General features: G+C 45.0%; 1 protein-coding gene across 5 annotated transcripts in view; it reads left to right on the forward strand.

Moving 5' to 3' along the window:
• Positions 1 to 23,772, forward strand: part of LOC105495091 (kinase suppressor of ras 2) — a 520,600-nt gene that overhangs the window by 425,861 nt on the left and 70,967 nt on the right. For all 5 annotated transcript variants that reach the window (XM_024797056.2, XM_071071001.1, XM_071071002.1 and 2 more), the window contains exons 10-14: positions 6,657 to 6,825; positions 15,092 to 15,133; positions 15,801 to 15,873; positions 19,648 to 19,696; positions 21,553 to 21,920. In XM_024797056.2, coding sequence (XP_024652824.1) covers positions 6,657 to 6,825; positions 15,092 to 15,133; positions 15,801 to 15,873; positions 19,648 to 19,696; positions 21,553 to 21,920 — 701 coding nt within the window. The remainder of the gene's footprint in view (positions 1 to 6,656; positions 6,826 to 15,091; positions 15,134 to 15,800; positions 15,874 to 19,647; positions 19,697 to 21,552; positions 21,921 to 23,772) is intronic.

Below are 23,772 nucleotides of genomic sequence, written 5' to 3' on the forward strand. Positions count from 1 at the left end.
ACAGTCTGGATAACAGAGAGAAAATGGCCTGAGCAGAGTAGCAAGGACCCCTGGGGATTATAATAAAAAATCTAACATTGGTGTCATTGGTGTCCTGGAAAGAGAGAAGAGGAGAAAGAGGATAGAGCTGAAAATGTTCTTAAAGACATGATGGTTGAAAACTTCCCAAACTGGGCAAAAGACATAAACTTACAGATTAAAGAATCTCAGAAAACACCAAAGAAGATCAACTCAAAGAAATCCATGCTAAGATATGTCATGTCAAACTTCTGAAAACTGAAGACAGACAAAAGCATCTTGAAAGCAACAACAGAGGAACAATACTTTACCTATGGGAGAAACCATTCAAATGACAACAAATTTCTCATCAGAACCCATGGAGGCCAGAAGAAAGTGGCACAGCATTTTTTCACGTGCTGAAAGAAAAGTTTTCAATTCAGAATTCCATGCATAGTGAAAATGTTCTTCAAAAATGAAAGAGAAATCAAGACATTGTCAGACGAAGGAAAACTATTTGTGATAAGTATATCTACCCTGAAAGAATAACTGAAAAGTATTTTCTAAACAGAAAAGAAGTAATAAAGAACCTTGGAAAATCAGGAAACAATAAAAAGTATACAAATACTAGTAGATACGATAGTACATATACCTTCTCTTCTTAAATTTTCTAAATTATGCTTGGGAGTTGAAGCAAAAATTATAACACTTTCTGATGTGGTTCTATATATATGTACAGGAAATATTTAAGACAATTATTAAAGGGGGAGGGTAAGGACATAAAGAAACATTTCACTCAAACTAGTAAAATGTCAACACCAGTAGACTGCAATAAGTTATGCGTATATAATATAATACCTACAGCAGCCATTTAAAAAGCTATAGGAAGAGATACACTCAAAAATACTCTAGCTATGTCAAGATGAAATTCTAAAAAATGTTTAACTCACAGGAAGGCAGGAAAAATAAAACAGAAATTAAAAATGAAATTGATGAGCCTGTAGCATGACCAACAAAGAGAAAACTCTGATTACAATTATCAGGAATGAGAAGGGACATCTCTACAGACTCTGCAGTCATCAAATGGACAAAAAGAGAATATACAAACAATGCTACACATATACATTTTTTAGCTTAAATGAAATAAGCCAATTCCTTGAAAATCACAAACTTCCACAACTCACCCAATATGAAATGTATAATTTGCATAGCCCTGTAAACATTAAGGAAACTGAATTTGTAATTTTAAAACTATCTTACTCCAAAAAAAGAAATCTCCAGATGGTGTCACCGGAGAATACTACCAAATGTCTAAAGAAGAATTAACACCAACTGTACACAATCTCTTCCAAAAAATAGAAGAGTATACTTTCCAATTCATGATATATGCCAATATTACCCTGATTTGAAAGCCAAAGTACAGAAAAGGAAAACTACAGACTAATATTCTTCATTAATATAGATGTGAAAATTCTTAACAAAATATTTAGAAAATAGAGGTCAGCAATATATACAAGTGGAGTTTATTCCAGGGATAACAGACTGGTTCAGTATCTGAAAAATCAATTAACATAATTTGCCATATTAACAAGCTAAGAATAAAAAATAACATGGTTATATCAATTGATACAAAAAATTGTTTGACCAAATTCAACAACCATTCATGGTAAAAGAAACCAGAAAAGTAAAAATGAGGAAATTCCTCAACTTGATAAAAGCACCTAAAATAATACTACAGCTAACATACTTAGTGATGAAAAACTGAATGTTTTCCTCTACAACTGGGAACAAGCTAGGACATCCACTCTCACCATTCTTATTCAACACAGTGCTAGAAGTTCTGACCAATGCATTAAGGCAAGAAAAGGAAACAAGACGTGCAGATAGGAAAGGGGGAAATAAAAATGTCCTTATTTGCAAATGACATCATCATCTATGTAGAGAATCCCAAAGAAAATACAAAAGTCCCAAAGAATATATTTTTTAAAAAGTTCTTAGAACTAATTAGTGAATTCAGCAAGGTCACAGAATACACGATCAATACAAATTAGTTATATTTCTTTTTCTTTTTTTTTTTTTTTTTGAGATGGAGTCTCGCTCTGTCACCCAGGTTGGAGTGCAGTGGTATGATCTCAGCTCACTGCAACCTCTGCCTCCCAGGTTCAAGCGATTCTTCTGTCTCAGCCTCCAAACTAGCTGGGACTACAGGTGTGTGCCACTGCACCTGGCTAATTTTTGTATTTTTCATAGAGATGGGGTTTGACTATATTGGCCAGGCTGGTCTTGAACTCCTGACCTTGTGATCTGCCCATCTCAGCCTCCCAAAGTGCTGGGATTACAGGCGCGAGCCACCGTGCCCAGCCCAAATCAGTTATATTTACTATACACTAGCAATTAACATATGGAAACTAAATTAGAAACATGCCATCTACAATTGCTGAACAAAATGGAAACACTTTGGTATATATCTGATAAAACATGTATAGGGCTTGTACTCTGAAAACTACAAAATGCTGGTGAAAGGAAACACAGATCAAAAGAAATGGAGACAGATACCACTGTGGGTCTGACTGTATTCCCCACAGGGATATGCTAAAGTTGTAACCTCCAGGACCTGTGAATGTGATCTTTGGAAATAGGAACTTTGCAGATATAATCAAGTTTAGATGAGGGTGTACTGGAAGGATGGTTCCTTAATCCAATATGACTTTCGGCCTTATAAAAAGAGGAGAAGAGAAACAGAGACACACAGGGAGAGCACCATGTGACAACAAAGGCAGAGATTAGAGTGATGCAGCTGCAATCCAAGTAATGACAAGGATTGCTGGCCACCACCAGAAGGTAGGAAGAGGCAAACAAGGATTCTACCTAAAGTCTCAGAGGGATCCTGAGACACGGCCTTGCCAATACTTCGACTTGGGACTTTTGGCCTCCAAAACTGTGAGAGAATAAATTTCTGTTGTTTTAACCCACTCAGTTTATAGTACTTTGTTACAACAGCTCTAGGAAACTGATACCCATACCATGTTCATGGATTGGAAGATTCAACATAGTTAAGAAGTCAGTTCTCCTCAAAATTCATATATTGGTTTAGCACAATTTATATCAAGATCCGAGAAAGATTATTTTTTATGAGTAAAGACATGATTATTCTAAAAGTTATGTGAAAAGGCAAAGGAACTAGAATATCTGCAATAGCTTTATTCTTTTGAAAAATAATGAAGTGAGAGGAATCAGTCTACCTGATCTCAAGACTTCTTACATAGATACAGTCATCAAGACCAAAGTGGATATACAGATGGCAAGTAAGCACATGAAAAGAAGTTCAATATTATTAGCCATTAGGAAATGCAAATCAAAGCACAATGAGGTATCACTACACTCCAATTAGAAAGGCTAAAATAACAAATAGTGATAACACCAAACACTGGCTAAGATGCAGAGAAATATCAGTCATTCCTACATTGCTGGTGTAAATGGTGCAGCCACTCTAGAGAACAGTTTTTGCATTTCCTTTTAAAACTAAACATGTTATTACTATATTATCCAGAAACTACACTTCTGAGCATTTATTCCAGAGAAATAAAAACATATGTTAACATAAATCCTGTAAAGAAATGTTTATAGCAGCTTTATCCACAATAGCGAAAAATAGAAAACAACTTACATGTCCTTCAGTGGGTAAATGGTTACACAAACTCTGATATATCCATATCATAGAGTACTACTCAGCAATCAAAAGGAAGAAACTCAGCAATTGAAAGGAAGAAACTATTAATACATGCAACAACTTGGATGAATTTATAATTATTCTGAGTGAAAAAATGCAGTCTGAAAAGGCTACATACTGTATGATTCAATTTATAAAACAGTGAAATTATAAAATTATAGAAACTGAGAGTAGAGCTGGGCACCAGGGTGTACAACTCTAATCCCAGCTACTTGGGATTGAGGTTGAGGCAGTGGGATTGCTTGAGCCCGGGAGTTTGAGACCAGCCTGGGTAATGTAGCAAGACTCTATCTCAAAAAAAAAAAAAAAAAAAAAAAAAACCCACATACAACTAGTGTTTATTATACTAAATAACACTATTTAGTATAACATTATTCTCCACAGATGTGGAGAATAGATTAGAGGTGCCAGGGGTTAAATATGGGGAGAGGATGGTGAGGAGAGAGCAGGAAATGGGTATGGCTATAAATGGGCAACATGAGGGATCTTGGTTTTGATGGATCTGTTCTGTATCTTGACTGTATCAGTTCAGTATCTGGGCTGTGATATTGTACTATAGTTTCATAAGATGTTATCAGTGGAGAAAACTGAGCAAAGGAAACATAAGATCTCTCTCTTCTTACAACTACATGTGAATCCACAATGATCTCAAAATAAAAAGTTTAATTATAGAAACATACTATCATTAACATAATGGCTACCATTTATTGATGATAAAGCACCTCTACTCAATACAAAGGAGGTAGGTACATACATAACTCGTTTAAACTTCACAACAGACCTACAAGGTGGATGTTCTTAGCCCATGTTAAGGATAAGGAGTTCGAGTGCATTGACCCACACCTGTAATCCCAGCACTTTGGGAGGCCGAGGTGGGAGGGTCAGATCGCATGAGCCCAAGAGTTTGAAACCAGCCTAGGCACCATAGTGGGACCCTGTGTCTACAAAAAAACAGTGTTTTAAAGCTGGGCGTGGTGGTTCATGTTTATGGTCCCAGCTACTCAGGAAGCTGAGATGAGAGGATCGCTTGAACCCAGGAGGCTGAGGCTACAGTGAGCCGTGATCATGCCATTACCCTCCAGCCCAGGCCACAGAATGAGACCACATCTAAAAAAAACAAACAAACAAACAAAAATGGGATAAAGAGAGACTCACTGACCCAGAAGCAGTGTGGATCTAGTGGCAGTAGAGTATGCTTTGGGAGGGTGAAATATACAACCTGGCTGGACACCCAGTAAGCCTGAGTAGACAGAGAATGTCCATTTCCCCTTCTGCCCTTGACCTCCTTTGCTATTGGGTGTTCACCACACCTACTCTTGGAGTTGGCAGATAAGCATACCTGTTGACCACACTAAAGCATCTTTGAGTACCTGGTCCACATGAGTAGTGGACCTCTGAGTAATGGAGGGATCAAGTGACCACGGTCCTGTGGGTGAACAGATGAAGGCTCCCCTGGGAACACTTAGCTCTGCTGGCTTTGAGAGGCAGGAATCCCTTTTATGTCATGTGGAGGTTTGCTGCTTTTGTTCATCTCTTGCCATCTGGTGAAAGCAAAAAGTCCCAAAGAGGTGAAATGCTTTTCAAGCTTTAGGCAGCACCAATCTATCACTTTCCAGGAGAACATGCCTGCAAATACATACAGCTACTGTTCCTCCCTGCCTGCCTCCCTCCCTCCCATGCCTCTATATCAGCTACTGTTCCTCCCTGCCTGCCTCCCTCCCTCCCATTCTTCCACATCATTTGATCTTCATGCAGCCCTGTGCACTTGATGTTATCATTATTCCCATTTTACAGAGGACAAAACTGAGGAATGGAAAGATTAGGCATTTTGCCCAGGATGCACAGAAAAGAGGTGGCTGTGGACTTTGAGTCCAGGTTTTCCTGACTCCAGATCCTGCTGATACTAATTTTCTGGTGCTGCTGTAACAAAAGAATATAAACTGGGTGGCTGAAACAACAGAAATTTATTCTCACACAGTTCTAGAGGCCAGAAATTCAATGTCAAGATGCCAGCAGGGTTGCCTTCTGGAGGCTCTGAAGGACAATCTGTTCCATGCCTCTCTCCCAGTCTCTGGTGGCTCCAGCAACCCTTGGCTTGTGTCTGCATCACTCCAATCTCTCCCTCCATCTTCATGTGACTTCCCTCTCCATGTGTCTCATTGGATTTAGGACTCACCTGAATCCAGGATGATTCGGATATTTGTCATTGGATTTAGGATATTTGTCATTGGATCTAGGACTCACCCGAATCCGGGATGATCTCATCTCGCGATCCTTACCTTAAATTATGTCTGCAAAGACCCTTAGTTTAAATAAGATCAGATTCAGAGGTCCTGGGTGGACGTCTTTTGTGGGACGCCGTTCAACCCACTACTGTGCTCCTAAGTCCACCCCAGCAGGCCATTTCGAAAATGCACACATGGATTCTTTCTCTCTCCTTGTTTTTGAGCTGGTCTGGCATGAAGAGAGGCAGTGCTGGTTCCAGCTGTGACCCGAGCTAAGATGCTGAAGGCTCCCTCTCACATTCTCTCTGGAGCTGTCAGACTGTTGATTCTTTAATAAACACTTGGGAGGAGAGGTGTTGGTTTGGGAGGGGTACTCTGGACACCTCTGCATGGGGTTTATCAGAATCAAAGAGGCACAGGGTGAGTGGCTGTCACCTGTGTCGTTTTCATTACACGGTCACCTTTCACTCTGGGGTCCAAGCAGTGGACAGGAATTCGACTGCAGAGGCTGTTCTTTCCACAGCTGGATGCAGCCCAGCAGGGCTGATGAAGCAGGAGGGACTTTGGAAGGATCTGGTGGCTGAGGAAAGGGCAAGAGTTGGTGCAGGGGCTGGGGTGGGGGCCTCTCCTGCTCAGCCCACTCTTTCTGCTGTGTCTCTGCTTCCCTGCCTGTCCCTGACTCCTACCCTGTTTTCTCTCTGCAGGACCACATCCCTGTCCCTTACCAGCCAGACTCCAGCAGCAACCCCTCCTCCACGACGTCCTCCACGCCCTCCTCGCCAGCACCCCCTCTCCCTCCTAGTGCCACGCCGCCTTCTCCCCTACACCCTTCCCCGCAGTGCACACGGCAGCAGAAGAACTTCAACCTGCCAGGTACCTCCATGCTTGGGGAGATATGGGGTGTGCAGCGTTGGAGGGGCAGAGATTAGGGAGGGGGTGGGTTCACGCCAGAGTCCTGATACAGCAAGTCTCTGCTGGAAGGTGACGGATTGATGACCAGAGAGGGGTAAGGAAGTATGAGGACTGACCCTTATCGTATCCTAAGCAATTACCCTATATCACTTATTTAATCTTTGGAACAGCCACAGGTAAGCATTATCAGCTTCTTTTACAGATGAAGAAACAGAGGCTCAAAGGGGTGCAGGAACTCTTAGAGACTGTGTGTTTTGGCAAGCTACAACCCAGGGTCTTCGTCTAAGTCTAAGTCACAGAAGGGAACCATTGACTCTGGAGCTGACAGTTATCTTATGAGCTAAATTGGTTAAAATTGGCAGCTAGATCCTGTGCTGGAGATCTTAGGGGCACACATCTGAGCAGGGCTGCATACTGAGTCTTAACCCAGATGTGAGGACAGGGCTGTCAATGAGCAGTCTGGTCTCCTGGAGTCAAGATCCAGGTCTATCACATTCTTGCTGTGTCTCACGTCTGAAAAGATGTAGTTGGACAAGATGATCTGGAAGGTTCCTCTAGCTCAGGAATTACAAGGCACCTAGGCTGTTGACCAGGGAGTATGCAGTGGGCTATGAGATGATAGTAGAGAAGCCACTCATGGGACACTGTGGCTTCTTGACCTTCTTTGTCATTAGACCTAAGAATGGGATATTTTTCTTCCTTCAGGTAGACCAGACCTAAGAATCTCCCCATCTATTCCAGGGTCCAGCCTAGCCCAGTTCCTGTGCTAGGGCCCTAAGAATGCTTCCAACTCAGCCGTATTTGTGGCACTGCAGCTGGCCTCAAGAAGAAGGCTGGTGGGACTGGCATGGCCAGTTGGAACCAGAGTCTACATCTGTGTTGTTCAATATGGTATCCGCTAGCCGTGTGTGGCTATTTACGTTTAAATGAATTAAATATAATTTAAAAATTAGCTTATTGGTTATACTAGCCACATTGCAAGGGCCCAGTAGCCACATGTGGCTGGTGGCTGCCATACTGAATGGCTCAGGTATAGAGCATTTCCATCATCACTGAAAGTTCCCTTGGTTACTCTGGTCTAGCTCCTGATTTCCTCCTGAGTCAACAAGCCTCACACTATGAAAAAAAATCCTAGGTCCTTGGCCGCAGCTCACACCTCTAAGCTTAACCAGGCATGAGTGAATGGCCAGGAGGCAAATGGAGGCCCCGCCCCACACCTGGGCAGCACCCGCATGCAACCATCCATCTGAGGACAAGCCAGTCACAGCACCTGCCCACACTGTTTTGATTTGGGCTACGTCCACAGAGATGGCACATATTTTGAATTCTTGGAACTTTGGGTTTTTTGTTAAGTTCAAGTCTGAATTTAACAGCGTCATATCCGCCTTGTGTGGGGGCCACTCACCTGGCACCCACCAGGGACTGCCGTGTGAGTCACCAGCTGAATCCTCTTAGTAAGTGCCGCTGGTTCATTGCCCGGCATTTCCACAGACAGAAGGGCCCCCACCGCCATCTCCAGGGTTGTTCATTTTTACTTCTTCAGAAAGAGATGAAAGGGAAAAGAAAAGACCCTTAGACTTCCCATGACCACCCACTCTTAGGGGAAGTGGGCCCGATGCTTTCCTGTAGCCACTTCACTCCCTGGAGACACTGACTTCAGGAGTATTTTCTCTCAAATTGTTTGGCACTTGTTTATGGACCAAGGGAAGGGGAAGGGCCCGTTTTATGGGAGAACTGTGCACAAAAGCACCACAACTCTTCTCATCCCTTAAAGAATCTGCTGGCGTCTCCAGACAAGAGACCTGCCTAACCTGGAGTAATCAGGGTGTCCCTTAGCTCCTTCCTTCCCTCAGCCAGAGTCTTCAAGGAGGGGTGCCTGAAAATGTGTTGTTCTAGCATGCCACCTCATTCCCCGCCCCCCCCCCCCCCCCCCACTCCATGGCAGGTCATGACAAGGTCCTGGCCCTCTTTGGGGGCTGAGCTAAGGGGTCCTTTGGGTAAAAGCACTTCAGCATGGCAGTTAGAGTGTGGGCTCTGCAGCCAAGCTACTTAAGTTCAAATCTCAGCTTTACCACTTAATGTCTGTGTGATGTTGGGCAAATAACTCGCCTCTCTGGGCCTCAGTGCTCTCATCTGTAAAATGGAGATTGTAATAGTACCCACCTTAGATAATTGTTTTAGAAAGAAATGTCATAATACATGGACAAAGCTTGGCAGAGTGACAGTTTCATTGAAGACCTCAACAAATCTGGGCTCCTTGGATTATTGTTAAACACAATAATAATAAAGTACAGTGGCTACCTTTATTTGCATTTCTCATTATCACTGTTAATTAATGTGGGGGCCTAGACAGAATTGTAGAATAAAAGATGAAATCCCAATGTATCTTGCCATAGGAGTATGAACTGAAGTAAACATTTGGGGAAGGTAATTTGATATTTTCTGTTAAAGTTTGTTTTGTTGTTGTTGTTTTGAGATGGAGTCTCGCTCTGTCACCCAGGCTGGAGTGCAGTGGTGCGATCTCAGTTCACTGCAACCTCCACCTCCCGGGTTCGAGCAATTCTCCTGTCTCAGTCTCCTGAGTAGCTGGAACTAAAGGTGCACACCACCACGCCTGGCTAATATTTGTGTTTTTAGTAGAGGCGGGGTTTCACCATATTGGTAAGGCTCGCCTCGAACTCCTGACCTCAGGTGATCCACCCGCCTTGGCCTCCCAAAGTGCTGAGATTACAGGTGTGAGCCACCATGCCCAGCCCTGTTAAAGTTTTAAATGTGCATTTCTTTGACCAGTATATCACTTCTAGGAATGTATATACAGAAACACTTGCACTAGGGTGCAGAGATCTGTGTGTAAGGACTTCACTGTAACAGTGAAAACTGAAATTAACCCAAATGCCCATCAAGAGTGGGCAGTGAATGGTTGAATACACACATATATCCATATAACCAAATATTCTGCAAACTTTCAAAGGAATATAGTACTCTATGTAGATTTCCTGACATGGAAAGATATCCGTAATGTTTCTCAAGTAGAAAGTAAGTGATTTGCAAAGTCATCAGTATAATATTCTGTTTATTGTAAAATATTTACATACATGTATGTCTGTGTACCAGTGTGTGTATATGTGTTCGCATGTGCACAGTAAAGTCTGGAAGAACTTCATGGCAGCCATTGAGGAGAGGGACTTTATCTCATGCACTTACTTCTACGACGTATATGAGTGTGCATCCATTTTAGAATCGAATAATAAAATTCAGTGCTGAAATGGAAAACAAAATAGAACCTTTGGAAGTACAGTTGGACATACCCTGTGTCTTAGGCAGTTTTAGCAAAACAGCCCCAGGGTCATGAGTACCTGTCCTGTTTGTACAAAGATCTGGCTGGCTGTCCCACTCTTGACTGGGAGCTTCTGTTAATGAAAAATGGAACTTAGCCGGTGGGTCCCTGCCAGATGTTGAGTTTTCTGAAGGCTATTTAAGCTAAAGCTTAGGCATAACAATGTCCCCAGCACTGATTCATCTAGAACATTCTTGTCCAAAAGGGGGTGGGGGGTGGACCAGCCATTTAACTCGTCTGTTAACCTCAGGACATGTGGTGAAAAGGCTGTTAGAACCCAAGCGTGGCGTGTGCAGCCTCGGTGGTACTTGTTACTGTGCACTGCCAGCTGGGTGGACCTCCTGTTAACCACCTTTCCCTGAGTCCTGGGACCATGTTGGACATGGCCCAGTATAAGGTGATGTCAAGAGTGCTACATGGACAGACAGACCTGGGGTTGGATCCCAGCTTTGCTCCTTCCTAGCTGTGTGGCTTTGAGCATGGCACTGCCTCTGTTTAGGTCTGTTTCTCATCGGTAACATGGGGCTAACAATTCAGAGCTGTGGTGGCGACCACCATGGCAAGATAGATGAAGAGGCTTTGGAAATGATTGTCTTATGGGTTTCTGAGGCTGGAGTGCTCAAATACCTTTTTTCTTTGGAGCCACCTAGAGCCATCTTGAAACACACACACAGAGACACACATACCCCCAACTCCAGGAAATGGCAAATTCTAATGGCTCAAAGGGAGAAGAAAGGAGGTGGAATCTGCCTTTGGTGGAGTTTGCAGGATTTCTGAGACCTCACTTGGGCCACTTGGACTCGTGGGAGTGTTTCCTCCCTTCCCCTTTCCATCAATCTCTCCCAAGCCTCTCTTTTACGCTTATCACTCTGTGCCATGATCTGGTTTACGTACTCATTTGTTAAGTGTCTGTCTCCTCCATCAGAATGCCAGCTGCATGAGACTAGGCAATGTGTCTTCATTCACCACTGCACACTCAAAGCCCGACACGTTGCCTGTGACTGAAGGCACTCATTAAGTGTTTGTTGAATGAATGAATGACCTGAATTACATGCACTGCCCAGGGCTGCAGTTTTTTCTCTTCAAATTTTCTTCTTGACCCTCAGACTGTGTTCATCCATTCATTTTGTTAACAGTATTTATGAAGCATCTACTCTGTACCAGCTACTGTACTAGGCACTAGGTTTGGAGCAGTGAACAAACCATATGTAGCCCCTGTATTCACTTCCTATTGTTGCTGTAACAAATGACCACATACTTAGTGGCTTAAAAGCACACAGATTTATTATCTTATGGTTCTAGAGGCCAGATGTCCAAAACTGGCTTCACTGGGTTAAAAACCAAGATGTCAACAGGGTTGGTTTATTCTGGAAGGTCTCAGGGAGAATCCATCTCCTTGCCTTTTCCCAGCATCTAGGGGCTGCCCACATTACTGTGCTTGTGGCCCCTCCTCATTCTGGCCTCTGCTTCTGTGATCACATCTCCTTCTCTGACCCTGCCTCCCTCTTCTGAGGACCCTTGTGATGACGTCGAGCCCACCCGAATGATCTAGGATAATCTCCCCACCTCAAGATCCTTAAGTAATCTCATCCAAAGAGTCCCGTGTGCCATGTAATGAAATGGATTCACAATTTCCAGAGATTAGGACCTGAACATGCTGTGGGGGTAGGGGCAGGCATTATTCTGCCTACAACAGCTCTAGTTCTCATGAAAAGTATAGCTTAGTGAGAAAGAAAGGTGTTAACCAAATAAACATATGCATGAAAACAGGATTATAGATTGTGATGAAGGCTGTGATGGCCAAGAGTCTTTGCAAGAGTCCTTGAGCAAATGCAAGAGAACAGATTTAGGTTGGAGGGTCACTGGATGGCTGAGTTCTGCAGGTAGGGGAAGTAAGGCAAAGGCCCAGTCACAAGAAGGGGCCCAAGTGCCATAAACAAGGGAAAGTGGCCTCCAGAGAGACTCAGGGCTGCAGGGTCTGGGCCTAGCAGTATTTTAGATTTTTTTTTTTTTTTTTTTTTTTTTTTTGAGACGGAGTCTCGCTCTGTCGCCCAGGCTGGAGTGTAGTGGCCGGATCTCAGCTCACTGCAAGCTCCGCCTCCCGGGTTCGGGCCATTCTCCTGTCTCAGCCTCCTGAGTAGCTGGGACTACAGGCGCCCGCCACCTCGCCCGGCTAGTTTTTTGTATTTTTTAGTAGAGACGGGGTTTCACCGTGTTAGCCAGGATGGTCTCGATCTCCTGACCTCGTGATCCACCCGTCTCGGCCTCCCAAAGTGCTGGGATTACAGGCTTGAGCCACCGCGCCCGGCCTGTTTTAGATTTTATGTGAGACTCCATGGGATGCAGTTGAAAGGTTTAGGCGAAGAACAACTTGACCTTTCTTCCTTCCTTCTAGAAGACCACTCTGGCTGCTGTCTTGGGAGGCTTCAGGGTAGGCATGGGGGCTCTGGAGGGGAGGCTCCTTCAAAGTGGCCTGCTTGTCTCTTTGACTTCATCTGCAACCTCCCAGGTCCTGAGTCATCTTGGATGCCAGAAAGCCAGGAGCCACTGGGCTCTCCTGAGCAGCCCACTCAAGGTCACCAGCTGTTCTTTAGAGCCACTTCTTGATGGTGTCTGTCATCAGCAGGAAGAACAGGTCTCCCAACAATGTCTTTCCTCCTCTTCTGGCCACGTGTTTCCCTTTCAGTCACCAGGAACGAGTTGTTCCATGGCACATGGGGAGGAGTCAAGGAGGGCGTTGGCTTCGGGTGTGGAGGCATTTGCTGGTGTCCCGTTGCCAGACACCTGTCCCTTCTCGGACTTTCTGAAGCTGCTCCTGCTCTCCATTGCCCAACAAGAACATAGCTGTCAGCGAACGTTTTCTACAGACACTGAATCCCCCATCACTGTCAGAGCTGGGGAGGGAAAAGATCAGCCAAGCCTCTTAAGAGCCTCGGGTAGTTTTCCTGTTTTAATTTTAGCCCCTTGTTGACTAATAAAATAGTTGCATGCAATGAAAAACTCATGTTATCTAACAGTAAAACGGTCCCTGAAATCATGGAGGGTGCTTTTCTTTTAAAGATTTGCTCTGTGACCTCGAATAAGTTGCTTCTTGCCCTGGACATCTCATTTTCCAGAATCAAAAATGCATCCATCTGGACTCCAACTATTTGATACAATCTGGAATTGGACTAAGCCCAAGGTTTTTGCTGTTTCATCTATGATAAAGAGAGTTGATTAGTTCAACAAATGTATGTTGCACGCTGACTGGTGCAAGGCACAGAACCAGGAGTTTGAGATCCTGAGATAGTAGGATTTACTCCCTATCCTGAAGGAATCTATCAGTAAATTTCAACCTCAGGGAGAGTGTTCCGTCTGCTTCCCCAAGGCAAAACATTTAGTTAGCACTTGGAACTATGTGATTATCTCTTAGCTATAAATCATTCTTGTCTATTAGTTAAGAGAGCTTAGAAATGTGTTTATTTATCTCAAAGCTAATACTAATTCGGTACCTTGAATACACTTTTATCTTGTAGTGATGGTCCTTGCCCTTTGAGGAAGGGACTGTTATTATCCTCATTTTACACATATGGGCAGTGAGACTTGGAGTCTCTACAAATAGCCAAAGGCAGAGCAAATATTTGACCATTCAGGATCAGCTTCTAGACTCTAGGCTCTGAGCTACTGTGCTAATATTTGATAAAACAATTCCAATGGTGGCTTGTCCCTGAATGTCATCGAATTGTTTCTGGAAGTGGATTCACCAATACAGACTCATCTGACTATATCCCTGCCCTCTTCATTTACTTGAGGACACAAAGCTCTGTGTCCCCTGCCCCCAACACCCCTTGACCCCCTATTCCAGGCACTGTTCCCCAATGGAGTATTAGCATGTTAGAAACCTTTAAGTGTCCAAGACTCCTGGCCTCTGGCGAGTAGATTAGAAGTAAAAGGAATTGTCAGGGAACCAGCAGTGAAGTCCAGAAAATTTATTTTATGTAACTTTTTCCTAAATACAGAAGTTAATGCATACTTGTGGTAGGTAGAATAATTCCCAAAAGATATCCATGTCTTGATCTCAGAATCTGGGAAGATGCTGCTTTAAAGGACAGTAGGAACTTTGCAGGTGTAATTAAGTTATGGATCTTGAGATGAGACGATTATCTTAGCTTATCTGGGAAGTCCTTAAATATAATCACAAAGGTCCTTATCAGAGGGAAGCAAGAAGGTCAAAGGCAGAAGAAGGAGATGGCACAACAGAAGCAGAGGTTGGAGTGATGGAGCCATGAGCCAACAAATGCAGGCAGCCTCAAACAACTGGAAAAGACAAGGAATAGATTTTCCTGGAGCCCTCAGAAGGAACTAAGCTTGATTTCAGCCCTGTAAGACTTATTTCAGACTTTTGTCCTCCGGAACTGTAGGAGGATACATTTGTGTTGTTTTACTAAGTTTGTAGTAATTTGTTACATCCACAAAAAAAGAGAAAACTGGTACGATGCTCATTGCAGAAAATTAGGAAAGTACAGAAAAAGCATAAAGGATTTTTTAAGCCACTGTAATCATTCTGCCAAAAGGGGGAAAAATTAATATTTTGGATTATGGCTTTGCAGGCTTCTTCTGTATGTGTGTGTGTAATTATGCATTTCACAAAAATGGTATTGTAGTCAGAACGTCTGTTTGAGTTGGAGCAGTCTGATTTTAGGGAGTGTGAGATATCAGATGGGAGGGTTGGCATGGATGTTTAGAGTTCTGGTTTCTTTACACATGTTTGCAGTCCTTTGTCTGCAGAAGTGTGAAAACTCTTGAAGGTGGGCAGAGAATGACCATGTGGTGGCCATAAGAGCTCAATTTGGTCCGTGAAGGGACATCTCCTTGGGGACACTCACTCTGATGTTTTCTTTCTTTTGCAAGCATCCCACTACTACAAATACAAGCAGCAGTTCATCTTCCCAGGTGAGTTTCATGTGAGCTGGAAGCAGCCCCTTCTGAGCAAGCCCTGCTGCATTGCAGGAGTTGCTGGGATGAATGGAGGCAGATGTTGTGGGAGTGCCTAAGATCAAAGAGGGCGGTAGTGGAACCATCACACTCCAGGATAATGGCTGAACATGGAAGTGGAAAAGAAAGAGTGGGAAGTCCTAAGGGCACATTGGGACCCAAGGAGGTCCCAAGGCGCCATGGAAAGGCCTGAGAGGGTGGAGTGCCGTGGAACAGTGGGCAAGGGTGAGGAGGGGTCTAGAGCCATGTGGCAGGGAAGAGATGGTCATAGGGTCCTGAGCTGGGTACTGAGAAGATGTGAAACCAAGGGGCCTTATCATACCAGAGGGAACCCAGGAGAAAGGAAGATTCAGAGATGATCAGTCAATGCTTCAGGCTGGATGCTTGAGGGTTCTGGCAGCCCCCTACTCAACAATGAGGAATTTTGTGGAGGATGTCATCCAGAACCCTGGTCCAGCTGAGCAGGTAGAGTCCAGGTGGTCCAGGAAAGGAGAAAGGAGATTGGCCAAGGGAAGAGATCCAAGATCTGGTGAAAAATTAGCTACCATGTCACCCAGGAATCAGGCCTTTGTGAGGGTTGTGGACTTCACATTTGTTTTCTGAATGTCCAATCTCTGGTTTTCAGATGTGGTGCCGGTGCCGGAGACGCCGACCCGGGCGCCCCAGGTCATCCTGCATCCGGTGACCTCGAATCCAATGTAAGTGGGACAGAGACATCTTCCCCCTTCTCCGAGATTCCCAGCCCTGGCCCTACAATCCACTCCGGTTCCCTATCTTCTTTCCTCCTCTTCCTGGAACTGATGGAGTTGGGGGCAGAGGGAGATGTACAGGGGGTCCAGAGAGACACAGGGAATAACTTAGGCAAGGAGAAAGAACGTAAGAGCTCAGGCAGAGAGAGGCAATGCTGTTCCTCACGAGCAGCTATGCCTTGTGTCTCTGCCCCTGCCTGTCAAATGCATTTTCCAGGGGCTGGACCGTTTCCTAAGGACCCATAACACCCTTATAATTAGGAAGACAACTTTCCCCAGGCGAGAGTTAGGGCTTAATGAAAGGGCAATTATTCCATGTCACTGAACATGGAATAACTTTTGAAAGTCTCATTTAGGTTTATACCAGGAATCAGCAAACTGTAGCCCGTGGGACACATCCAACCTCCTGCTTGTTTTTATATAAAGTTTTATTGGAACACAGCCTGCCTATTTGTTTACAATGTATTGTGCAGGGTTGCTTTCTCAGTGTAACAGCAGAGTTAAGTAGTTGTAATAGAAACTGTAGGGCTTCCAAAGCCAAAAATATTTACTCTATGACCCTTTGCAGAAAGAAATTTGCTAACCTCTGGTTCATATTATTGTAAAACTAATATAAGCTAATTTTGGAAAATTTGGACTATTCATTAAAAAGGGAAAGGCAAAATAATTGCTCATGATCTCACCACTGTTAGAACTTCTATGTGTGTTCTTTCCATTTATATTTTACATAGTTATGACCCACAAGATATGCAATCAGTTACCATCCTGCTTTGTTATCTTTATGCTGAACATCACATTTTATGAATATTATTTTAGCCTCTCTATAGACGTTGTTGGTTCTTGGTTTTTGTTTGTTTATTTTTTGAGTCAGAGTCTCACTCTGTCACCCAGGGCTGCAATGCAGTGGCACGATCACAGCTCACTGCAGCCTCAGCCTTCTGGGCTCAAGTGATCCTCCCAGCTCAGCCTCCCGAGTAGCTGGGATTACAGGTGTGTGCCACCACACCCAACAAATTTTTTATTTTTTTATTTTTGTAGAGACAGGGATTTGCCATGTTGCCTAGGCGGGTCTCAAACTCCTAGGTTCTAGCGATCCTTCCACCTCAACCTCCCAAAGTGCTGGGATTACAGGCATGAGTCATACCTGTCTGACATTGTTTTTAATGGCTGTAAAATGACATATGATGTAGAATAATTTTATTAACCATTTTCCTATTGCTGGATTTTACATTGCTTCCCATATTTCACTGTTGTAAATAATGCTGCAATGGACATCTTTGTGCATAGCATCCTTTGGAAACGGACCCTCTTTCCAGGTGGTTTATTGCTTGTGCAGCAGAAGTGAGGTCAGCTTGGCCAGGCGCTATGGCTCACGCCTGTAATCCCAGCACTTTGGGAGGCTGAGGTGGGAGGATCACCTGAAGTCAGGAGTTGGAGACCATCCTGGCCAACCTGGTGAAACCCTGTCTCTACTAAAAATATAAACATTAGCCAGGAGTGGTGGCACACAACTGTAATCCCAGCTACTCGGCTACTCGGGAGACTGAGGCAGGAGAATCGCTTGAACCCAGGAGGTGGAGGTTCAGTGAGGTGGGATCGTACCACTGCACTCCAGCTGGGCAACAGAGGGAGACTCTGTCTAAAGAAAAAAAAAGTAATAACCACAAAGTCACCTCCTTAACTTCTTTGGTTGTGATGGAAGCCTGGGGCTTGCTAGGATTTGATCAGTTTCCCAACTCACCTTTTGCCTACTTAGTTTTTCTTCTGGGTCCCCTAACTGCTTCATCTTTTCTGACTGGTCTTAAGGACTTTTTAAAGTCTTACATGGTACATCTCTGAAATCAAAGGAGTAGCAACTTGCCGGGGGATATGGTGCTGACATCTAGCTTCGGATCATTTCTCTGCTTCACATAAACCAATTCTACAATTTGTGCAAGATGAACTCCAGGTTATTAACTGACAGTCCAGAAGTACCAGTGAAAAACAGTCAATAGCTGCTTGCGATCTGCTTAAATGTGTGTGGAGTGATGGCAACTCTTTGCAGAGGGAAATAATTGAATAGCCCTGGCTGCTGGAATCACGCCTTGATGCAGAGAGGAGGGTGGCCTGGTTTGGTTTGGGGCATGAGGAGGGACTCCAGCTACATTGTCCCAGCCAAGTCCCCCCAGGGCATCAAGTTCCCAGCATGTCAGCTGTCATCGTGCAGGTTCATTCCACTTTCCCAGGCTGTGCTATGAATAATTGGTTAATACCATGGCAAATGCCACTTTGGGATTGACCTTTCTTTCTCCTTCTTTTAGTTCTTGTGGTCTTTCAGACTCTCTCTCACCAGGACCCCCTCCAGCAAGTGGATTGACTCTGTGGAGCCAGCCACTTCCTGCGATCTGAGGATCAGGATACAGGAGGTTCCCCAAATGAGTAGGGGGAAGGGAGGATCCACTGGGGAAATAGGAAAGGAGGGGTGGGGTATTCATTGTGACTCTTTTTTCTCACCTGTCTCAGCTCTTCCATGCCTTCAACAGCCCCATTCTGTCTCCCTGCTGCACTTCAAAAACACGTGCACATCCTCAAGTCTAAACCCCGCAACATACCTCTAATGCACACTGTGCCCAACATCCATGACATGTCAAATGTCACATGCACTTGACAGTCCGCTCACACCTCTAATGCACACCCAATTATACCATCAGCATACAGCATCCTCCTCAACATCCTGTGCGTACACCCAACTCACATGCACACAAGACAGCCCTGCACAAAGCACATCCCATAATACCTATGCAGTGCTCACACAAACACATTGTGACGCCCTGCCAGCATCTATACCCAAAATGTTTGCTTCCTAAGAACAGAACTGCGGCTCATGAGCTTGTGAATGCATCTCTCTCTCACACACACACACACACACACACACACACACACACACACACACACTTGTGTCTTCCAGTTCAATATGGTCTTTTTATTTTCATTCCACACATCCTCATTCCATGTGATTGGCAAGGCCTACCTCAAACATTGGGAACTTTCAAATACACCCAGTAATTCTCTCGTCTTCGAATTCCCACCACACTCCATTTATCCAATTCATACCTAACTTTTGGCCTTGTTACTTTTAGCCTCTCTGCATAGTATCTACATACTGGCTTTAGTTCCTTCAGTAGGAACACAATATTCCTTAAGGTCAGAAGCCATGCCAGTTTCAATTCTATATCCCTCCAAGGGCCTAACACTGTTCCTGGCACACACATCTATTCAATAGTCGCATGAATGCATGAATGAACAGACAAACAAGAACACTGAGATCCTTCCAACAAATTCCAAATTTGTGTGAACTTCGGAGATCTGATTAATTCTTTCCTGGCAAACATATAGAGCTCTGAGGACTTGTCTACCCAGGGCGTTTAGGCCAGTTTATAAGAAAGCTGCTAGATTAGTTGAAACCAAAGCAATAAATAAAAATGAGCCCTGAGCAGCCCAGAAAATCAACTTAAAACAAGGTCCTGGCACACTGTGTTTCGTGTGTGTGTGTGTGTGTGTGTGTGTGTGTGTGTGTGTGTGGCGAGGTTATGGATTATTTCAGACACACGTGTTGAAATGAAATGTGAGATAAAGGCTTGGTGGTGAAGACTTCCCATCTGGGGATTCTTCATACAAAGCTAAATTCAATATACAGACCTACCTTTTCACCTAGGGATCATGTTTCTTTTTCTTTCTTTACAGCTTGGAAGGAAATCCATTACTTCAAATTGAAGTGGAGCCAACGTCGGAGGTGAGAATCAGAGAGCAGTGTAGCGACATTTTCCAGGGGCTGCCCAGAACTTGGCAAAGCCGACTGACGTTTTGGATGACGCAGAGGGCTTGGGGTCAGATTGGGGCTGTGGTGGCCCTGACCGATGGATGTTCTAACTCTGGGACATTTAGCAAGCGGTGGCCCCTCCTAGCACTGAGCCTAATGGGCCATTATATGGCATGCATCATGGAAAAGCCAGTTGTGCGGAAATTGTCAAGAGATTTGCATTCTTAGTTGAAAGATCAGCTCACAGCCGGGTGACTACCAAGGGGGATGTGCCCTGCTGCCTTCAAAAGAATATGTGGGAGGAGGTGGGGGCCTCAGAGATGCCGGGCTTGGAAGTGTTGGGAATGTGCTGGGGCTTCTTCCCACCTGCCTAAGCAGCTGCAGAAATACATAAAATGCCCTGGCTGGAAACCATGGAGTCCTGGCCCCTCAGCTCTGCCACTGCACTGTGTCTTGTACTGAAAGGAATCGAGTCAGGGCTTCCAAGGAAAATCGTGTTCTTTTCTGGGACTGTTTTGGTTGTTGAAATATGATCCTGGGAGAAACTAATGTCTCCTGTATTGTTTCTCCTGAGTGTGCCAAGGGGGGCAGCTTGCTCACGTATTCTGGGTCAGGAAGACCTGTACCCACTCAAGAGGCCACCTTCTCAGGCTATTTCATCAGGTCCCAGGGTCTCTGGGAATCCCTGCTGGCCCTGGCCCCTGCTGTTCCTACAATTCTGCAGGAGAATCCAAGAGGCAATTCACCCCAAAGCACCCCTAGATATCATGCTGATAAGGTAGGTCCCTACACCTCGAGCATTTAACTCTAGTGGTAGTCACGCCGAAGTATGCCTGAGTCGTGTGGGTGTGCATGGTAAAAATGCAGATTCCTGGTCCTGGCCTGCTGATATTTTGATCCAATAGTGCTGGGTGGGGCCCAGGAATCTGCATTTTCTCGGGCCTCCCACTGGGTGTTTAATACAGGTGGTCAGTTCTGTACTAAGAACTTAACAGGCCTTCATCTAAAACCTCACACTGCTCCTGGGGCAGATTTTCTTACCCCCACTTTACAATGAGGAAAGGCAGCCTCAGGGAAGTAAAGCAACTGGCTCAAGGTCACACAGAGGCGAGATTTCAGCTCACTTTGTCTGATTGTTAAGCCCATTCTGTCAACCCCTCACTCTCATGTCTCCTACCTTCCCAGCTGCTGTAGGAGCCTCAAACTTCTAGCTTGTAGCTCTGACCTCTCCCAATTTTTGAATCATCAATTCCAAATTCCCTGGGGGAAGCAAAAGCTACTCCATGTTGGCAGTTGTCACGTGTGACCTGCAGATGCACGGTGTACCCGTTGTTTTAGCCTGTCTAGCCTGTCAACTTTATCAATCACATGCACATAAACAGCCAAACCAAAAGACTATGGAAGAATAGGAAGGGCATCGAATATTCAAGTCCAGAGACCTGGATCTTAGTCTCTCCTCTGCCTGGCTGCATGACCTGGAGTGAGTCACTTCCCAGGGCAACACATGGGACTTTCGGTGCTAAAACCACGAAGATTCCAGCAAACTGGAATGGGTGATCCCCATAACACTTCTCTCTGAGCCTCAGTATCCCCCCATTTAGCACAAGAGAGGTGGATGATCATGATCTCCCTTTCAGCACCTTCACTGTAGTATGATTCTAGACCAGATTCTAGACCTGGGGAAACAGAGGGACGTGTGTCTGCACCAGCTCCAGATGCACGTAGAGATGTGTCCAGACCTACGCATGCACACGGGACCCAGCAGGACCATGAGGGAGGCTGGGGCCGTGGCAAACCCAATTCTGACCTCTCTCCCACTCCGGCCACAGAATGAAGAGGTCCACGATGAGGCGGAGGAGTCAGAGGATGACTTCGAGGAGATGAATCTGTCCCTCCTCTCGGCCCGGAGCTTCCCACGCAAGGCCAGCCAGACCAGCATCTTCCTTCAGGAGTGGGACATCCCCTTTGAGCAGCTGGAGATCGGTGAACTCATTGGAAAGGGTCGCTTTGGGCAAGTGTACCACGGCCGCTGGCACGGCGAGGTGGCCATCCGGCTGATTGACATTGAGAGGGACAACGAGGACCAGCTCAAGGCCTTCAAGCGGGAGGTGATGGCCTACAGGCAAACGCGGCACGAGAACGTGGTGCTTTTCATGGGCGCCTGCATGAGCCCGCCTCACCTAGCCATCATCACCAGGTCAGTTCCACCTGGGCTCCCACCCAGGGATTGGCAAAATTCTGCTTCTGGCATGGTTGAGAAATGGTTTTCTGCTTACTTGACCGCTCTGGTTAATAGACCATCTCCAGTTCTACCATGTACAGTTTACTTACATGGTTTAAGACTTAAGATTCCAGAAAATACTTAATTTATTTATTTGTTTTTTTAGAGACAGGGTCTCCCTCTGTTGCCCAGGCTTAAATGCAGTGGTATGATCATAGCTCACTGCAGCCTTGAACTCCTGGACTCCAGAGATCCTTTCGCTTCAGCCTCCCAAGTAGCTGGCACTACATGTGTGTGCCATCACACCTGGCTCATTTTTTAATTTTTTGGTAGAGATGAGGTCTCGCTATGTTGCCCAGGATGGTCTCAAACTTCCGGCCTCAAGCAATCCTCCTGCCTTGGCCTCCCAAGTGCCGGAATTACAGGCCCGTAAGCTACCACGCCTAAACCCAGAAAATACTTTTAATGCTAAAACTCTTTAGCAAAACCAAAGAGTACTAAATGGAGAATCAGAAACATCGGGTCTTGCTCCCCCTGTATTCCAAGTATTTGTGTAACAGCTTCTCAAAGAGTCACTTTCTCCATATGTGAAATGAGTATATTCGACTAAATCAGGAGTCAGCCAGCTTTTTCTGTAAGGGGCCCAATAGTAAATATTTTCAGCTTTGTGGGTTGTACAGTTTCTGTAGCAGCTACTCTGCTCAGCCACTGTAGTCTGAAAGCGGCTATAGACAATCTGCAAATGAAATTGCAGAGCTGTGTTCCAATAAAAGTTCATTTACAAACCCGGGGAGTGGGCTGTATTTGGCCCATGGGCCATAGTCTGCAGACCCCTGATTAAGATTTTTTTCTTTTTGAGATGGAGTTTCACTCTTCTTGCCCAGGCTGGAGTGCAATGGCGCGATCTCGGCTCACTGCAACCTCCACCTCCCGTGTTCAAGCGATTCTCCTGCTTCAGCCTCCTGAGTAGCTGAGATTACAGGCATGCACCATCATGCCCGGCTAATTTAGTATTTTTAGTAGAGACAGGGTTTTGCCATGTTGGTCAGGCTGGTCTTGAACTCCTGACCTCAGGTGATCTGCCCGCCTTTGCCTCTCAAAGTGCTGGGATGACAAGCATGAGCCAAGATTCTGGTAACTATTATTCTGGTTTTCATGAAAGTTGCAGAGCACATTTGCAGTCTTTACCATTGTAGTTTGGAATATCCAGGATCTGTGGTCTTTGGGTACACAAAAGGGATAGTTCATAGAGAACTAACATTGTGAAAATGTTTCTTGAACTTTCTCAGATTTGCTCTCTGGCCTCTCCCAGAGGCTTAAGGCACTGGGGGAAAAATAGCTTTGGTTTTGATGAAACAGTTGTGAAACAATCCTTTGGTTTGTTTTCAAACTCTGGCACTGGCTCCCCTGTAACATTAGGACTGGCCTCTGCAGTGGCATTCTTAGTATGATCTGTGATGCCAAGGGCCCGTTAGGAGCTCTCTCCTTCCTCTACTCAACTCAAGCAGTGAGACCCCAAATGCACAAGTCTTGCATCTTAGCAGGCCCAGAGCAGATGCTGTGGGCTCAGAGAAGAGCTGGTGTGTCTTTGATCTCCTCCCTTGTGAGACAAAACCTCCTTGAGTCCACTTGTAAGAACTTGGTGATTGTTAGAAGGTGCATTATATTCTGTATCCGTAGATAATGCGGATGGTGGGTTGACCGGAGTGACTCGTGCTTTGAATGATAAGCGCTGGTGAAAGATTGGGGATCTAGGGATGGGCCTCCAAGCCTCCTTAAATCAGGATAAAAATGGTGGTTCTCAATGCTGCACAAGGCAGAGAAGTGG

Source organism: Macaca nemestrina, chromosome 10, assembly GCF_043159975.1.
Source record: "Macaca nemestrina isolate mMacNem1 chromosome 10, mMacNem.hap1, whole genome shotgun sequence".
Taxonomy (NCBI): domain Eukaryota; kingdom Metazoa; phylum Chordata; class Mammalia; order Primates; family Cercopithecidae; genus Macaca; species Macaca nemestrina.